This window comes from Geotrypetes seraphini, chromosome 4 (assembly GCF_902459505.1).
Source record: "Geotrypetes seraphini chromosome 4, aGeoSer1.1, whole genome shotgun sequence".
Taxonomy (NCBI): Eukaryota; Metazoa; Chordata; class Amphibia; order Gymnophiona; family Dermophiidae; genus Geotrypetes; species Geotrypetes seraphini.
In genome coordinates this window covers 285,484,049-285,501,320 of record NC_047087.1, presented here as the reverse complement: position 1 = coordinate 285,501,320, position 17,272 = coordinate 285,484,049, and the positions used below count along the sequence as shown (strand labels likewise).

Sequence of the window (17,272 nt, the reverse complement as noted above, 5' to 3'; positions counted from 1 at the left end):
GTAGCTCGCAAACCAAAAAAGTGTGGGCACCCCTGGTCTAGTCTGTTATGTTAATCAGGTTTTCTCTTCTGCCTTTACCTATTCAGTTCAAGGTCAGATTACATTACAAGAGACTGGGTTCGTTACCCAAGAAGTTACAATGGACAGTTTGCCTGAACATTCAATAAGGTTGTTAGTTAAGGTAGATCAGTACAACTATTAATTCAATTAGGTTGTAGTTATAAATATATAGTTACAAGTACATGTAGGTCTTTGTTGGCTCTTTGTTTTGTCCAAGGAATTGCATTAAGAACATAAGAATATGGGTCAGACCAATGGTCCATGAAGCCCAGTAGCCCGTTTTCACGGTGGCCAATCCAGGTCCCTAGTACCTGGCCAAAACCCAAGGCGTAGAAATATTCCATGCTATCGATCCAGGGCAAGCAGTGACTTTCCCCCTGTCTTTCTCAATAACAGACTCAAGGAAATTGCCCAAACCTTTCTTAAAACCAGTTATGCTATCCGCTCTTACCACAACCTCTGGCAATGTGTTCCAGAGCTTAACTATTCTCTGAGTGGAAAAAAAATCCTCCTATTTGTTTTAAAAGTATTTCCCTGTAACTTCATCAAGTGTCCCCTAGTCTTTGTAATTTCTGACAGAGTGAAAAATTGATCCACTTGTACCCGTTCTACTCCACTTAGGATTTTGTAGACTTCAATCATATCTCCCCTCAGCCATTTCTTTTCCAAGCTGAAGAGCCCTAACCTTTTTAGTCTTTCCTCTTATGAGAAAAGTTCCATCCCCTTTATCATTTTGGTTGCTCTTCTTTGAACCTTTTCTAGCACCGCTATATCTTTCTTGAGTTAAGGAGATCAAAATTGAAAGCAATACTCCAGATGAGGTCGCACCATGGAGTGATACAGTGGCATTATAACATTCTTATCTTGTTAACCATTCATTTTTTAATAATTCCTATCATCCTGTATGCTTTTTTGGCTGCACATTGAAGGTTTCATTGAATTGTCTACGATGACACCCAGATCCTTTTCTTGGGCACTAATCCCTAAGGTGGACCCTAGCATCCAATAACTGTGATTCGGGTTATTCTTCCCAATGTGCATCACTCTGCATTTGTCCACATTAAATTTCATCTGCCACTTGGACGCCCAGTCTTCCAATTTCCTAAGGCCTGCCTGCAATTTTTCACAATCCGTATGCATTTTAACAACTTTGAACAGTTTAGTGTCATCTGCAAATTTAATCCTCACTTGTCGTTCAATTTTCCAGATCATTTATAAATAAGTTAAATAGCACCTGTCCCAGTACAGACCCCTGTGGCACTTCACTTGAGAAAAATGACCATTTAACCCTACCCTGTTTTCTATCTGATAACCAATTTCTAATCCACAACTGAACTTTGCCACCTATCCCATGACTCTTTAATTTTCTCAGGAGCCTCTCATGAGGAACTTTATCAAAAGCTTTCTGAAAATCTAGATATACTACATCAACCAGCTCATCTTTATCCACATGTTTATTCACACCTTCAAAGAAGTCAAGCAGATTAGTGAGACATGATCTCCTTTGGCTGAACCCATGCTGACTCCATCTCATTAAATCATGTTTGTCTTGATACAGAAATGCTTTTAAAAGTTTTCTGAACTTGAGATAGGGGTTACAAGATCATAGTGTAAACGATAGTTGGTTCCAGCATTTTGCTAATTGATATTCAATGGATAAGGTGCATGGTAAGACTTTATATTGTTACATGCTGGGAATTTTAAATTGAAAAGATTTCTGGTGGAATATCTGTTGGAAGCACCCTGGAGTAGGGTGGTCAACTCTGTTAGGTAGATGAGGGCATTCCCTCTTAGGATCTTAAAGGCAGTGATGCCTGATTTAAACGTGAACCTTGCGGTTATGGGCAACTGATGTAGTTTCATGTAATAGGGCTGTAGGTGTTCCGATTTCCATAATCCGCATATGAGTCTTACTGCTACATTTCAAGCTAGTTGAAGATGCGATAGTAACATTTTAGAGCAGAGAGCTAGTGTTAGATTACAGTAGTCTAGTTGAGATAGGATTAGGGATTGCACTAAGATTCAGGTGGTCTCTGTTTTGAATTATTTTCTTATGGATCTTAGCTTTCTCATCACAAGGAAAGATTGTTTTATTATTGATTATACGTGGCTTTTCATGGATTGGTGGCTATCAATTTCTGCTCCTAAGATTCGAGATTGTAATTCTCATGGAAAGTCTGCGTTGTCTATTGTTATCCTTGGAGCGTAGCATGGGTCAGTCTACGGTCCTAGCAAAGGAATTTGGTCTTGTTCTTATTTAGTTTGAGATAGTGGATTAAGGTCTAGTTTTCTATGATGTGGACACATTTCTTTACTGTGGTGCGGGTATTGATTAATGTAGCTGTTATAGGTAGTATGATCGTTACGTCGTCCACATAGGTGAAATGTTTTATTCATACAAGTTCTAGGTTGACTCCCAAAGATTGCATTAGGAGGTTGAACACTGACGATGAGAATGGGGATCCTTGGGGGACCTCACTGGAAGGGTGCCAATTATCAGATAGTTCACCATCCTTACGTACAGCATAGTGCTGAGTGGTTAGGAAGCCTTGGAACTAGGAGAGGACAGAGCTGCTAAATCCAAAATCACTGAAGATCTCAGACATGTGATCGAAGTTTACTAGGTCAAATGCGTTGTTTAGGTCAAATTGGATTATGTGCTGTGACCCTTGCTTAGTAGTTCTTTGCTGAATTACACTCAGGCTTTATTCCTTATATTAAAAAATCCACTATATGTAGTGTATAATCATGAATAAGTTAATCAATCCTTTACATAACCAAATAATTGTATGTACTAAAGACTGTGTTCAGATCCGCATACCTCAGTGCTCAAATGAAATCAATGTGATATCTAGAGCAGAGGTTGCTGACTGGGACCATCATAACCACAGTATAGTCCCATAAAGTGCATCATATATAATTTTTAAAACCCAGATAAAAAGGTGTTCTTATCTGGGAACGATGCAACATTTCACTGATGAATATCCTCTGCTGTAGAAGACATAAGAACATAAGAATTGCCAACTCCGGATTAGATCTTTGGTCCATCAAGTCCGGCGATCCGCACACGCGGAGGCCCCGCCAGGTGTACCCTGGCATAGATTTAGTCCCCATATCACTCTATGCTTCTCATAGGGAGATGTGCATCTAGTTTACCCTTACCCGTATCACTCTAAGCCACTCATAAGGAGATGTGCATCTAGTTTACCCTTAAATCCTAGAACGGTGGATTCCGCAATTACCTCCTCCAGGTGTCCACCACTCGTTGTGTGAAACAGAACTTCCTGATATTTGTCCTGGACTTGTCCTCCCCTCAGCTTTAGTCCATGCCCTCTTGTCCCTGTCACATTGGACATTGTAAATAACTGTTTTTCCTGCTCTATTTTGTCGATTCCTTTCAGTATTTTGAAAGTCTCGATCAGATCTCCTCGCAGTCTCCTTTTCCCAAGGGAGAACAGCCCCAGTCTCCTAAGTCGTTCCTCGTAATCCAAGTTCTCCATACCTTTCACTAGCTTCGTTGCTCGTCTCTGCACCCTCTCCAGCAGTTTTATATCCGTGAACAAAATAAGGTATGGAGAAGTGAACAAAATAAACCAAAAACATCTCAAAATCAACAGTGCACACCTGAAGGTGCCTACACCCAGTCCCTCGACTCAAGTTTTGCTCCACGCTTCATCAGGAGGGAGTAAACTCACGGGCTATGGGCTCCTGCCTCAGGAAGTGGCTGAATGACTGTACTTTTGTAAAATGTCTGCAATGTGAATGTTCTTATGTAACCCATTCTGAGCTTCGGGGAGGACGGGCTAGAAATCGAAATAAGTACATAAAACTAATATAAAATCTCAGGAAATTTTTATTGCTACACTCCATATAGTTTAGGATTAGTAGTTCTTTGCCTTATGTTACTAGTGCTACGACTACCATCTTAGTGCTGTGATTTTTCCTGAATTCCATTTGTGAAGGGTGGAGGATACTAAAGCATTTTAAGTAGCATTCACATTGTTCTGTGATATATCACTCCATCATTTTGATGAATAGGGGGAATGGAAGCTACTGGCCGATAACTGGTCACATCAGAAGGGCTGAGGTTTGGGCTCTTGGGAATGGGCGTTAAGATAATTTGTCCTCCTGATTTGGGGAAAAGGCCAGCTTTTAGGTAATAGTCGAGCCATTAGGTTATTTTTCCTATGGTTGTTGGGGTGGCTGCTTTGATCAGGTAAGGTGGACAGGTGTTGGAGGTTATTTTGTGTTTTTGAACGTAATCCCTTCAAAATCATTCCAATCATTTCTGTCTGCTGATTTTTCCATAGGTGGTTCTCTTACAGTGGGCTTAGCTGGATTGATGGTGGTGATGGTGGTGGTGGTGGGGAGGGGATAGATTTTCTTGTGTGGCTTGGATCTTTATTCTAAAATAGTTGGCTAGTTCTAGGGCAGATGGAATAGAGGGGTTGTTGCCATTTATGATCTTGTTCGTGCTGGTTATGGTATCTAGTATTGAGAACAGTCTAGTCAAGACAAATATACAAATATATTCTAGGAGAATATACATTACTAGTCTTTAAGCCTGTTACATTAACGTGTGCTAGAATATATGTCTGTCTGCCTTTCTTTCTTTCTGTCTCTCTACCTCCTGCTATATTTCTCTCTCCCTGGCCCCCTTTGTCTGTCTGTCTTTCTGTCCCTCTTCCTGCCCCTGTGTCTTTCTTCCTTTCTTTCTGTCTCCCTCCCTCCCACTGTCTGTCTGTCTTTCTGTCCCTCTTCCTGCCCCTGTGTCTTTCTTCCTTTCTTTCTGTCTCCCTCCCTCCCACTGTCTGTCTGTCTTTCTATCTGTCTCTCTCCCTGCCCCCTATATAGCATTCCCTCCCCTTCCATTTCTCTGTGCAGCAGCATTTCCCTCCCCCACCCTACTTTCCTGTGCTGCAGCAGCATTTCCTCCTCCCCCTCTATTTCACTGTGGAGCAGCATTTCCCTCCCCCATCCCACTTCCCTGTGCAACAGTTGCAGCAGCATTCCCTCCCCATCCATTTCCCTATGCAGCATCATTTCCCTCTCCCCACCCCACTTCCCTGTGCAGCAGCAACAGCATTTCCCTCTCCCCCACTTCCCTGTGCAGCAGCAGCAATCCCTTCCCCTCCACTTCTCTGTACAGCAGCATTTCCCTCCCACCACCCCACTTCCCTGTGCAGCAACAGCAGCAGTATTTCCCTCCCCCTCCACTTCTCTGTGCAGCAGAGGTATTTCCCTTCCCCTCAAGGTCCCTGTGCAGCAGCATTTCCCCCAACCCCCCCTTCCCTTCACGCGGTCTGGCACAGAAAAATAACAAAAAACAACCAACAACCGTCAAGGGAATTAAAAAAAAAAAAAAATACCCCGTACCTTTTTAAATCTCTCCCATCCTCGCTAGATGGCTCTCAGATTAGGAGTGCGAATGTGAGGAGCAAGCAGCGGGCCCAAGCGGGAGCGCATAAGCTTACTCCTCACATCCTCGCTCCTGACCTGAGTGAGAGCCGTCTAGCAAAGGAGGGATACCGCTGGACCAACAGGCTGTTAAAAAAAAGGTACCAACGATGGCGGCAGTGCTGGGGAGGAGGGTTTGAAAAGGTGTGGTGGCGGCGGTGCTGGGGGGTTTGAAAAGCTGCAGTGGCGGTGCTGAGAGGGGGGTTGAAAAGGTATGGCAGTGGTGCTGAGAGGCGGAGGGGAGGGGTGTTTTGAAAAGGTGTGTCGGGAGGGTGTTTTACAGTGCTAAGAGGGGGTTCAAATTTTGTGTCTTTGCTACACTCACTGTGGTCAAGGAGATCCCCCTCTTCCAGAATAGACATACTGATGTCAATATCGAGCTCCAGTGAGCCCTCAACCGGAGAAATTGCCACATGAGGAGATGGTGAGGGTGTTGCTCATTCATTGAAAGGGCACAGCAGGAAAAACGGCACTACCGGTCGAAGTTTATTTTTAAGTTTAAAGGTGCTGCGGCAGCTCCTCTCACGATTGCTGCCTGCGTCGGAAGCCTTCTCCGACGCAGGTGCGGCTCGTGAGAGGAGCCACCGCAGCACCTTTAAACTTAAAAATAAACTTCGGCTGGTAGTGCCATTTTTCTGGATGGAGGTCTGCGCAAGGTGGAGAGCAGGGAGGCCAGCGCTTTCCAATTTGTCTGGCGGCCATTGGCAAAGCTAAGCGCGCATGCGCACTCCTACCTGCCGGGGACCTACTAATCACGGAAAAAGGAACATGCAGGTAAGAGTGCGCATGCGCGCTTAGGGTTTTATTATAATAGATGGAGAAATGATTAAAATGTAAAAAGGTGAGTTTTTGATCTGGATTTAAAAATAGCTAGACAGAAGGAGAGCATGATGCATCAACCCAAGAAGTCAGTTCCAAGCAAACTGCACAGAAAGGGTGAAAGAATAGAGATGGGAGTTAGCAATAAAGGAAAATGGCACAAATAAAAGAACTTGCCAGATGTCAAGGGTTCATAAGGAACAGCAAAGGGAAAGAGAAATGAAGTAATGAGACGCTGTACAGCGAATGTATTTGTAGGTGAGCAACACCTCTGATGTTTATGGGACTTCTTCTCTGCTATCTTGGGTGATAATGTTGTTCTGTTGCTGCTAGAATAAAGACTGAAGGAAGAGCAGAAGATACAAGGCCAGGAGCACCATTCACATTCTCCACTACCTACTATGCCTGCGGGGTGCTCTTAGCCATGGAGGTATCACTTCCTACCTCCTCATTCTTAGCAAACTAACAACTACATTTTCAAGATCTGATTGTGGAACGATTCTTTTCACTTCAAAACTACAGAGCTTTGGAATAATTTTCCTGCCCAACCATGCGGACCTGGGCTCTTTCCAGCTATTCCGAAGACACCTGAAAACTTGGCTATTTTCAAAAATGTAAATTTCCGCTTCCCCCTACCACCAACTCCCACTGTACTTCCCTTTTAATTTTTGTAAACCGTGTCGAGCTCTATATTTATAGAGAAGATGCGCTTTATAAGCTTAAAGTTAAGTTTAGTTTAGTTCAATACCCCACATGAGAATTCATAAGAAAACAGAACAGAACAAGAACAAGTCATTTCTATATCGCATAACCGATAAGTTTGATGTGGTATACAAAATTTAACAAATAATACAAACTAAAGACAATTGATTAATTTGCGAACAAATGTGTCTTCAGTTGTTTTCGAAAATGATTGTAAGACATGGAACTCAATAACAAAGGTTTCAGTTCCTTGTCCCAGAAAGCCACCTAATAAGAAAGCAAAAATTGGTGGTATTTTGTTTAACAACAGCCTTTGAGAGATGGAAAAGTAAAAAGGCTGTGTGAACTACGTGAATGCTTGGATTGAGTAAAGGAAAATAATTCAGATACGTAAGTGGGCGCCATGCCAAAGAGGACTTTGTAACAAAGACAACCGAATTTAAAAAAACAACTCAGCAGAGAACTTAGTGCAACTGATATTAACTCTTCCCCTCACACTTTCTCGGACTTCTCTTGCATCTCTGTGAAGTTGGAAGTAGCTTACTGGTTTTTCACATTTCCACTGAAAATTGAAGCTGTTGGTACTTTTCTCTTAAAGAAATGTCCCTTCAACTTGGCTAGTAGTCTACAGGGATTCCCCACACTGTAGCTTAAAACCGCCAAATCCGGGGTGGGGGGGGGAGGACAGAAGGAAGGAGACAGATGCCAGACCAAGGAAGAAAAGGGAAGGGAAGGTAGAGGAGAAGAGAGCTGAGAGAGATGGCAGACCAAAAGGGAAGGGAAGAAGAGGAGAGAGATACAATATGGGGGAGGAAGGGAGAGAGGGAGGAGAGGAGAGATGCCAGACGATAGGGGGAGAGGAAGGGAAGAAGAGGAGAAAGTTAGCAGACTGTGTGTTTGGGGGGCAGGGAACTGTTAGGCATTTCTTTTGACTTAGAGGCACTGTGAAAAAATTACTGACACACTAAGGGTACCTTGAACACAAAAGGTTTGGGAACCACTGCCTTATTCTCTAGGACAGTGATGGCTAACCTTTTTGAGCCCGAGTGCCCAAACTGCCGCACAAAACCAAAGAATTTCCTCAAAGTGCCAGCACGTCAATTAAACCTTAATAACAAGATTTTAGTATCTAAAAACTCTTTATAAAGTTGCCTGAACTATGTAACATCATTTTTAAAGGTTGGAATCTTTGTATTGTCAGAGAATCAATTTGATTCACAATCCTTTGGTTTTCATTTCAATTTATTGGCAATTTATAATGTTTTAATGATTTCATTCAATTTAATGAATTTAGGAAGAATTTGATTCAGTTACACAATATATTTTAAATGTATTATTCACATAACATGTCAAATGTATCCTGAGTAAAAAAAAAGATAAACTTCTTAAAACTGTTAACTGTGTCAAGACTCGGTGTGCATTCCCAAAGAGTCTATACATGTTTTTTTGTAAAATTTACAATCAAATTAGAAAATAGTTAAATCATTACATTTCTAATAATATGATGTAAAGAAAACAAAAGAGCTTTCAATTAAACCAACCGTTTTTATTGGAAATTCCAGATTGGAATACAACAGGGCCATGTAAAGTCCCTTTTTTAAATAACATCTTTAAATAATATTTAAATAACTTAGAAAGTGTCTTAACTGCAAACTGAAAACACTGCTTCATGTAAACATATGCATTGTGCATGCTCTGAAAAAAATTAATGTGATTTTTGTTGTTGCATGCATGCTGATAACTTGTCAATCCTTGGCTCATAGTGCGTTAATTTCAGAGCAACACATGCAGCACTCATGTCATCCGTTAATCTGTTTCTAGCATCAGATTTTATATGATTCAAAGCCGAAAACAGCTGCTCACAAGCATAGGATGACCCATAGTGGTCTAAGCTGAAAGGAGCGATAAAAATGGCTACGGACCTTTATGTGAAGAAAATCAATAAAAACAAGAGAAAAAGGAAGCCGATATGGTTCTCCAACCTAGTGGCTGAGAAAATAAAGGCGAAAGAGTTGGCGTTCATGAAATATAAAAAAACCCAAGAAGAGGAGAGCAGAAAGGACTACAGGGTGAAACTGAAAGAAGCCAAGAGAGAGATACGTTTAGCGAAGGCACAGGCGGAAGAACAAATGGCTAAAAATGTAAAAAAGGGAGATAAAAATTTTTTCAGATATATTAGTGAAAGGAGGAAGATAAAAAATGGAATTGCTAGGCTAAAAGATGCTGGGAACAAATATGTGGAGAGTGATGAGGAGAAAGCAAATGTGCTAAACAAATACTTCTGTTCTGTGTTCACAGAAGAAAATCCTGGAGAAGGACCGAGATTGTCCGGCAAAGTTACACGAGAAAATGGAGTAGATTCTGCGCCGTTCACGGAGGAGGGTGTTTATGAGCAACTTGAAAAACTGAAGGTGGACAAAGCGATGGGACCAGACGGGATCCATCCCAGGATACTAAGGGACCTCAGAGAGGTTCTGGCGAGTCCTATTAAAGACTTGTTCAACAAATCTCTGGAGACGGGAGTGATTCCTGGGGATTGGAGGAGAGCGGATGTGGTCCCTATTCATAAAAGTGGTCACAGGGATGAAGCAGGAAACTACAGGCCGGTGAGCCTCACTTCAGTTGTTGGAAAAATAATGGAAGTGTTGCTGAAAGAAAGGATAGTGTATTTCCTTGAATCTAATGGGTTACAGGATCCGAGGCAACATGGCTTTACAAAAGGTAAATCGTGCCAAACGAACCTGATTGAATTTTTTGATTGGGTGACCAGAGAGCTGGATCAAGGACATATGCTAGATGTAATTTACTTGGATTTCAGCAAAGCCTTTGATACAGTTCCTCATAGGAGGCTGTTGAACAAACTTGAAGGGCTGAAGTTAGGACCCAAAGTGGTGAACTGGGTCAGAAACTGGCTATCGGACAGACGCCAGAGGGTGGTGGTTAATGGAAGTCGCTCGAAGGAAGGAAAGGTGACTAGTGGAGTCCCTCAGGGTTCGGTGCTGGGGCCAATCCTGTTCAATATGTATGTAAGTGACATTGCTGAAGGGCTAGAAGGAAAAGTGTGCCTTTTTGCAGATGATACAAAGATTTGTAACAGAGTAGACACCGAAGAGGGAGTGGAAAATATGAAAAAGGATCTGCAAAAGTTAGAGGAATGGTCTAATGCCTGGCAACTAAAATTCAATGCAAAGAAATGCAGAGTAATGCATTTGGGGATTAATAATAGGAAGGAACCGTATATGCTGGGAGGAGAGAAGCTGATATGCACGGACGGAGAGAGGGACCTTGGGGTGATAGTGTCCGAAGATCTAAAGGCGAAAAAACAGTGTGATAAGGCAGTGGCTGCTGCCAGAAGGATTCTGGGCTGTATAAAGAGAGGCGTAGTCAGTAGAAGGAAGAAGGTGTTGATGCCCCTGTACAGGTCATTGGTGAGGCCCCACTTGGAGTATTGTGTTCAGTTTTGGAGACCGTATCTGGCGAAAGACATAAGAAGACTTGAGGCGGTCCAGAGGAGGGCGACGAAAATGATAGGAGGCTTGCGCCAGAAGACGTATGAGGAGAGACTGGAAGACCTGAATATGTATACCCTAGAGGAAAGGAGAGACAGGGGAGATATGATTCAGACGTTCAAATACTTAAAGGGTATTAACGTAGAACAAAATCTTTTCCAGAGAAAGGAAAATGGTAAAACCAGAGGACATAATTTGAGGTTGAGGGGTGGTAGATTCAGGGGCAATGTTAGGAAATTCTACTTTACGGAGAGGGTGGTGGATGCCTGGAATGCGCTCCCGAGAGAGGTGGTGGAGAGTAAAACTGTGACTGAGTTCAAAGAAGCGTGGGATGAACACAGAAGATTTAGAATCAGAAAATAATATTAAATATTGAACTAGGCCAGTTACTGGGCAGACTTGCACGGTCTGTGTCTGTATATGGCTGTTTGGTGGAGGATGGGCTGGGGAGGGCTTCAATGGCTGGGAGGGTGTAGATGGGCTGGAGTAAGTCTTAACAGAGATTTTGGCAGTTGGAACTCAAGCACAGTACCGGGTAAAGCTTTGGATTCTCGCCCAGAAATAGCTAAGAAGAAAAAAAAAAAAAAAAATTTAAATTGAATCAGGTTGGGCAGACTGGATGGACCATTCGGGTCTTTATCTGCCGTCATCTACTATGTTACTATGTTACAAACAAAGTAAGAAGAGCAATCCCAAGTGCTTTCATGGACTTAAAATTGTCTGGCAGAGAATTCCACGCTTTTAGGATTTCATTTTCAGAACTGCTAGCAGTGATTTCATTTGTCACCCTTTCATACTCAATACGTTCAAGAGCCACACGCAGGTCATTGACTTTACTTTTCCAGATAGAGCTTTCTTGAAATTCCAGTAGCTCCATTTCCAAATTTTGAATATCCAACCACTGTAAGCAGGAAAGATCAAGATCTTCAAATGTGGACTTTTCTGGGGAAGTTATAAATGAAAGGGTTGTCTCCATCTTACGGAACTGAGAAAATCTTTTACTAAAATTCTCCTTTGCTTTGGCTACAATGGTGGAATATGCTTTGTGGATTTCCTGGTGTTTTTTATGACTGTCCACAAATGTTGTAGAATTATCCAAATGTATTTTTAGGTTGGGAAAATATTTTAGCTGTCCACTCTCAAGGTCTTTTTCAAAAACATGCAATTTTCTCTCAAAAGCTTTGATGTCACTAAACATGCTTTCTGCTGTTTTTCCCATGCCTTGTAATTTTTTGTTTAGTACATTAAAGTGGTTAGTAAAATCTGTAAAGAACATGAGGTTGGTAAGCCAGGCCATGTTGGTGAGTTGAGGATAGTCTTCCCCCTTTTCGTTCATAAGTAGCCTAACTTCTTCCAAGCAGGCCACAAATCTCTCTAACACTCATCCTCTGCTCAGCCACCGGACATTATTGTACATCAGTAAAGTGTTATATTGTGCCTGAACCTTATCAAGAAGGGCTTGAAATTGTCGAAAATTAAGAGCACGCGCCATGATGAAGTTCACCATTTTTGTTACATCTTTGAGGACATCGTCAAGTTTTTTGCTGCTTTCTTTGGCGCAGAGAGCCTCTTGATGTATTATGCAGTGAAATTGAATCAGTGGATGTTTTGCTTCCTTAGCAAAGAAATGAATGAATCCTGATGTTGTCCCCACCATGCTAGGTGCTCCATCGCTAGTAACTGAAACTACTTTTTCTGGACTTATGTCTAGTGATGAAAAAGCCTCCATCACAGCATTGTGGATATCTATCCCTTGTGTTCTTTCAGGCAAAGACAGCAGTTTTACCAGCTCTTCTCTCATGATGTCACCAGTAGCATAACGCAAAATGAGCGCTAGTCTTGCATGGTTAGTAATATCTGTACTTTCATCCAAGCACATGGAGTAGAAGGGTGCTTTTTGTAAGTCGCAAGTAAGCTGTTGACTAACATCAGCAGCCATTCGCAGAACCCTATCTTTTGCAGTATTTCTGCTTAGCGGCATCTCAGAGATGCGCTGCACAATTTTATCCTTGTTTTGGAAATCATGGAAGAGTGAATTACTCCCAGCCAAAATTGCCTTTTTGATAAAATCTCCATCAGAGAGGGGCTTACCATGTTTTGCCATGCACAGTGAAATTTGAAAGCTAGCAACTGTAAGATGATTAGTTTTTGAAAGATAGTTGCTAAAACTAAGAGACTGGGAGTGATATTTCTTTAATTTTCCTACAAGGAACTCTTTTCTTTGAGCTAAACCAAGTTCAGCAACACTGTTATGGTTGGTCTCAAAGTGACGTTTGACACTTGATGTGCGAGACACAACACTTTCATTACACATAATACACAATGCTTTCCCACTGCGTTCAATCACTCCATATGTACTCTGTCCAGGCCTCTTGGAATGGTCTTCCACTATCTGTTTTTGCTTTTTTTGCTGTACTCATTTTCTTTGTTCAAGACTTCAAGTCTACAAAAAGATAAAATTTGTATAATAAAAAAAAATCTAATGAAGTGCTGTATACAAATCCGTCCCCATAAAAAAATATGTGATTGGGGAATTTTACTAATTGTAGACATCCGTTTTGGTAAAAAAATATACTGTCTGGGTGAAAACCGGACTTGTGCAACCTGAGTGTATGGGAAAAGGACTTTTATTTTTCATTATTGGAGCCTTTGTTATTTTATTATGATGTTTACAAAAGCACTGTGAAGGGCCACATATATACTTTACTGTTTTTTGCTATATTGAGTTTTCCATAAGGTACAGCGCAGAGGATTAGTGTGTTGGTTGTTCACAGAGAGCCCAGCCCTCCTCTCAGCTTACTGAACTTCTCTATGCAATCATCATAAGCAGCTTTTTTATTTCCTCGAATTTAGCATGTCCCCCATTGAAGATACAGAGGTTTTTACAGAGGAGCACATTATTAGACACATTAACTTCCCCCCATATCCTCACCTCTCTAGCATGGGAGCACTAGGAACTGTTCCTGATTACAGATGTCACATGTGGAGTCACACTACAGCCTCACTGAGTTCCTGTGACAGACTCAGTGTGAAGCTTCTCTTCCTCCCCCCACTTCCCCCTCACACACTGCCTGGCTCATAGGATACTAAGGGGAAGACAGGCAGGCTAAACATCCACTCACAGGACTGCAGCCAGCACAGGAGGATGGGCCGCGGCCCACCGGGACAATGCCCGGTCCTCCCAATGGCCAGTCCGGCCCTGTTGCCAGGTGAGCTGCAAAGCAGACACCGGCACACTCGCCTCCCGCCACGCCGCATATCTTAATTGCGGACTAGAGAGTTGCGCGGGGACAGAAATCCCACCCATCCCCGCCAAAGTCTCACCCGTCCCCACCCGTCCCCGTGAGGAATCCCACCCGTCCCCGTGAGGAACCCCTCTGTCCCCACCCGTCCCCGTGAGGAATGTCCTCCGTCCCCACCCGTCCCCGTGAGGAATCCCCTCCGTCCCTATAAACTTCAGAAATAGTTATTTCATTTAATTATGCTACTGAATTAAAGGCTCTGGTAGAAACCCATTTACAAATAAGCAAAAAGACTTTATTAATTTGGAAATATTAATTGGGAAGAATACACACTTTGTAAACGGGTTTCTACCAGAGCCTCTTTTGTTTATAAATTTTTATCAACACAACTAATATACTACTTTATCCTGAAGCAAAAAAAAAAAAGAAAAAAGAAATAGAATTCTTTTCCTACCTTTGTTGCCTGGTTTCTGCTTTCCTCATGTTCTCATTCAGTTCCTTCCATCCACTGTCTCTCTTCCTTCTGCGTCTTCCATTTGCTCTGTTACTGTGCCTCTCCCTTTCTCTCCCCTTCCAAATTGGTCTGGCACCCATCTTCTTCCCTCCGCTCCCCCCATAGTCTGGCATCTCTGTCTTCTTCCCTGCCAGCGTCTTCTCCCCACTCTCTCTTCCCCATTTCCTTTCAGCGTCCTTCTCCCCTCCCCTCCATGTCCGGTCAGCGTCCTTCTCCCCCTTCTGTCTTCCGCAAATGCTTTCAGTGTCCTTCCCCCCCCACCCCATCTTCCCCATGGCCTTCAGCGTCCTTCTTCACCCCTTTGTCTTCCCCATGTGCTTTCAGCGTCCTTCTCCCCCCCTCGTCTTCCCCATGTCCTGTCAGCGTCCTTCTCCCCCTTCTGTCTTCCACAAATGCTTTCAGTGTCCTTCCCCCCCACCCCATCTTCCCCATGGCCTTTCAGCGTCCTTCTTCACCCCTTTGTCTTCCCCAGTGCTTTCAGTGTCCTTCTCCCCCCTCTTTCTCTCCCGCCCCGGGTGCAGCACAGCCGGCCAGGTCCCCTTACTTTTGTGGCGCTTCCACGACCGACAGACCGTCAACAGCCCCGGTCTGACAAACCTCCCTGCCCTTAACCGCGAATCTAAATTTCCTTCTTACAGCTGCTGTAAGAAGGTAATTTAGATTCGCGGTTAAGGGCAGGGAGGTTTGTCGGACCAGGGCTGTTGTCGGTCGGTCGGTCGGGTTAGCTCCACAAAAGTAAGGGGACCTGGCCGGCTGTGCTGCACATGGGGCGGGGCGGACCGCCCCCCTCCCTTGGTAGCCACTTGAGCCGCGAGGCTACTCCTCCTTACCTACCCTGCCTGCAGCACAGAGCCGAACGGAAGTCTTCCCGACGTCAGCGCTGACGTCGGAGGGAGGGAGGGCTTTGTTTACCGACGTCAGCGCTGACGTCGGGAAGACTTCCGTTCAGCTCTGTGCTGCAAGCAGAGCAGGTAGGGAGAAAAGCCGCGCGACTTAGTACATCCAACCCCGCGACCCTCGGAGGCGTCCCCACGGGATCCCCGCGACCCGTGCAGCTCTCTATTGCGGACCTTCCCGCGTGCCAGCTGCAAGGCCTTCGCGTGCCACAGCTGGCACGCGTGCCATAGGTTCGCCATCGCTGCTCTAGGACATTCAGTTCAAGCTCTTCTCTTAAGGGCTGTGCTGATTTTAGAACAGCAAATATATAACACTAGGAAAGGGCAATTTCCAATTTCTCTCACCCTATTATAATATTAGATGTCATATCCCAGGGGCAGTAGATCAAATAGGGATGAACTTGAACTACAACACATTTTGAACTTGAAAACATTATAGGAAAATCACAGATTGGCATTTTCTAGTCATCTGACATAGAGTACTGCTACTACAGTCATAGGCATGCTGTCTTACAATTTCCGTGTTCAGTATGTTAAAACTCATTGAAGATTTGCCTTCTTAATTCTGTGATCAGTGGGATATCCATCCATGCATCCTCTTACCTGTATCCTTCTGTACAAAGGCAGGAATATCCATTCACCTCATCCACACACTGACTGTTATGCTGGCATTGATGGTCTCTGCAGTCATCTATATTGAAACTGCAATTATCTCCCATGTAGCCCGGGGGACACTCACACCTAAGAGGCAGGAAAACAAAGCATCTATTGTGCCAATATTTGAGACACATTTCTCTGAAGGCAAAACTGTGAGCCGGGGACTAGGGAGTTACCTAAATCTGTCTCCTCAAGATTAAACACAAATTACTTCCCTAAGGTATCTTAATATCCAAAAAGTAATAGAAATCGCTCTCTATGGAATTGCTTAGGATTGGGAAATTATGTAACGGTTGAAAATGGGTTACTTACTTTGGCCCTTCAGCAGTAACCACACACTTGGAATTGTGCTGGCAGGGATTCCTCTCCATGGAACAGAAATCAATAATTTGCTTACAATGTTCTCCTGCAGAATGGAGGAACAAAACCAGCCTCATATACAGTAAATTGCATCATGGTTTCTCTTTCCTTCAGCCCTGAAACATTCTGGTGCTCATTTTCAAAGCAGATGGATATGTGAAAATGCCTAAAAAAAAAAGTCCATCTGCTAAAAACTCTGTTGCATGACTCATCTTCTACCAACCTCGCTACACTCATGTCACCCCTCTCCTAGCTGACTGAACAATTTAGCGCGGGGAGCATGAGCTGTATGGCGTAAGGGGGACATTCCTTGATAAAGCCCGACTAGGGCGAAACATAATTTCTATGTCGGAGTGCTGTCCCCACCCGCGTAGACTGAGATGAGTATGACTATTTATACTACATGAGCTAATAAAGAAATTGTACTATCAATCTCAGCGTGTCACTTGTCTGTATGGAAGAAAGTTTGTTTTCATACAGCAGACACTAATGAGGTTTATAAACCTTTGAAAGTACTTATGAAGATATACCTTAGAGACCATATATTAATATAGTTCACCCCTCTCCTAAGACACGTCACTGGCTCCCTATCCGCTATCGCATACAGTTAAAGCTCCTATTGCTGACCTACAAGTGTGTTCATTCTGCTGCCCCTCAATATCTCTCCTCTCTCCTTATACACCTCCCAGAGAACTCTGTTCCTCAGATAAGTCACTCTTTAACATTACCCTTCTCCTCCACTGCCAATTCCAGACTTCGTTCCTTTCATCTAGCTGGCCCCTATGCCTGGAATAAATTACCCGAGTTTGTATGTCAAGCCCCTTCCCTTGTTTAAAAGCAGACTGAAAGCCCACTTTTTTGATATAGCCTTCAATCCTTAACCCTACTCCTCTGCCCACCATCCCAGCCAGCTGATTAGCCATTCCCCTTAACTGTTCCATGACATCCTGTTTGTCTGTCTTGGCTGTTTAGATTGTAAGCTCTTTCGAGCAGGGACTGTTTTCTTCTTTGTGACTTTGTACAGCGCTGCGTACGTCTGGTAGCGCTGTAGAAATA

At 43.3% G+C, this 17,272-nt stretch overlaps 1 protein-coding gene across 3 annotated transcripts in view; it reads right to left on the bottom strand.

Annotated features, from left to right (window-relative positions):
• SLIT1 (slit guidance ligand 1) overlaps positions 1-17,272 on the bottom strand; it is a 606,757-nt gene that overhangs the window by 43,779 nt on the left and 545,706 nt on the right. For all 3 annotated transcript variants that reach the window (XM_033941251.1, XM_033941252.1, XM_033941253.1), the window contains 2 exons: positions 16,169-16,262; positions 15,803-15,940 (listed from right to left, as the gene is read on the bottom strand). In XM_033941251.1, coding sequence (XP_033797142.1) covers positions 15,803-15,940; positions 16,169-16,262 — 232 coding nt within the window. The remainder of the gene's footprint in view (positions 1-15,802; positions 15,941-16,168; positions 16,263-17,272) is intronic.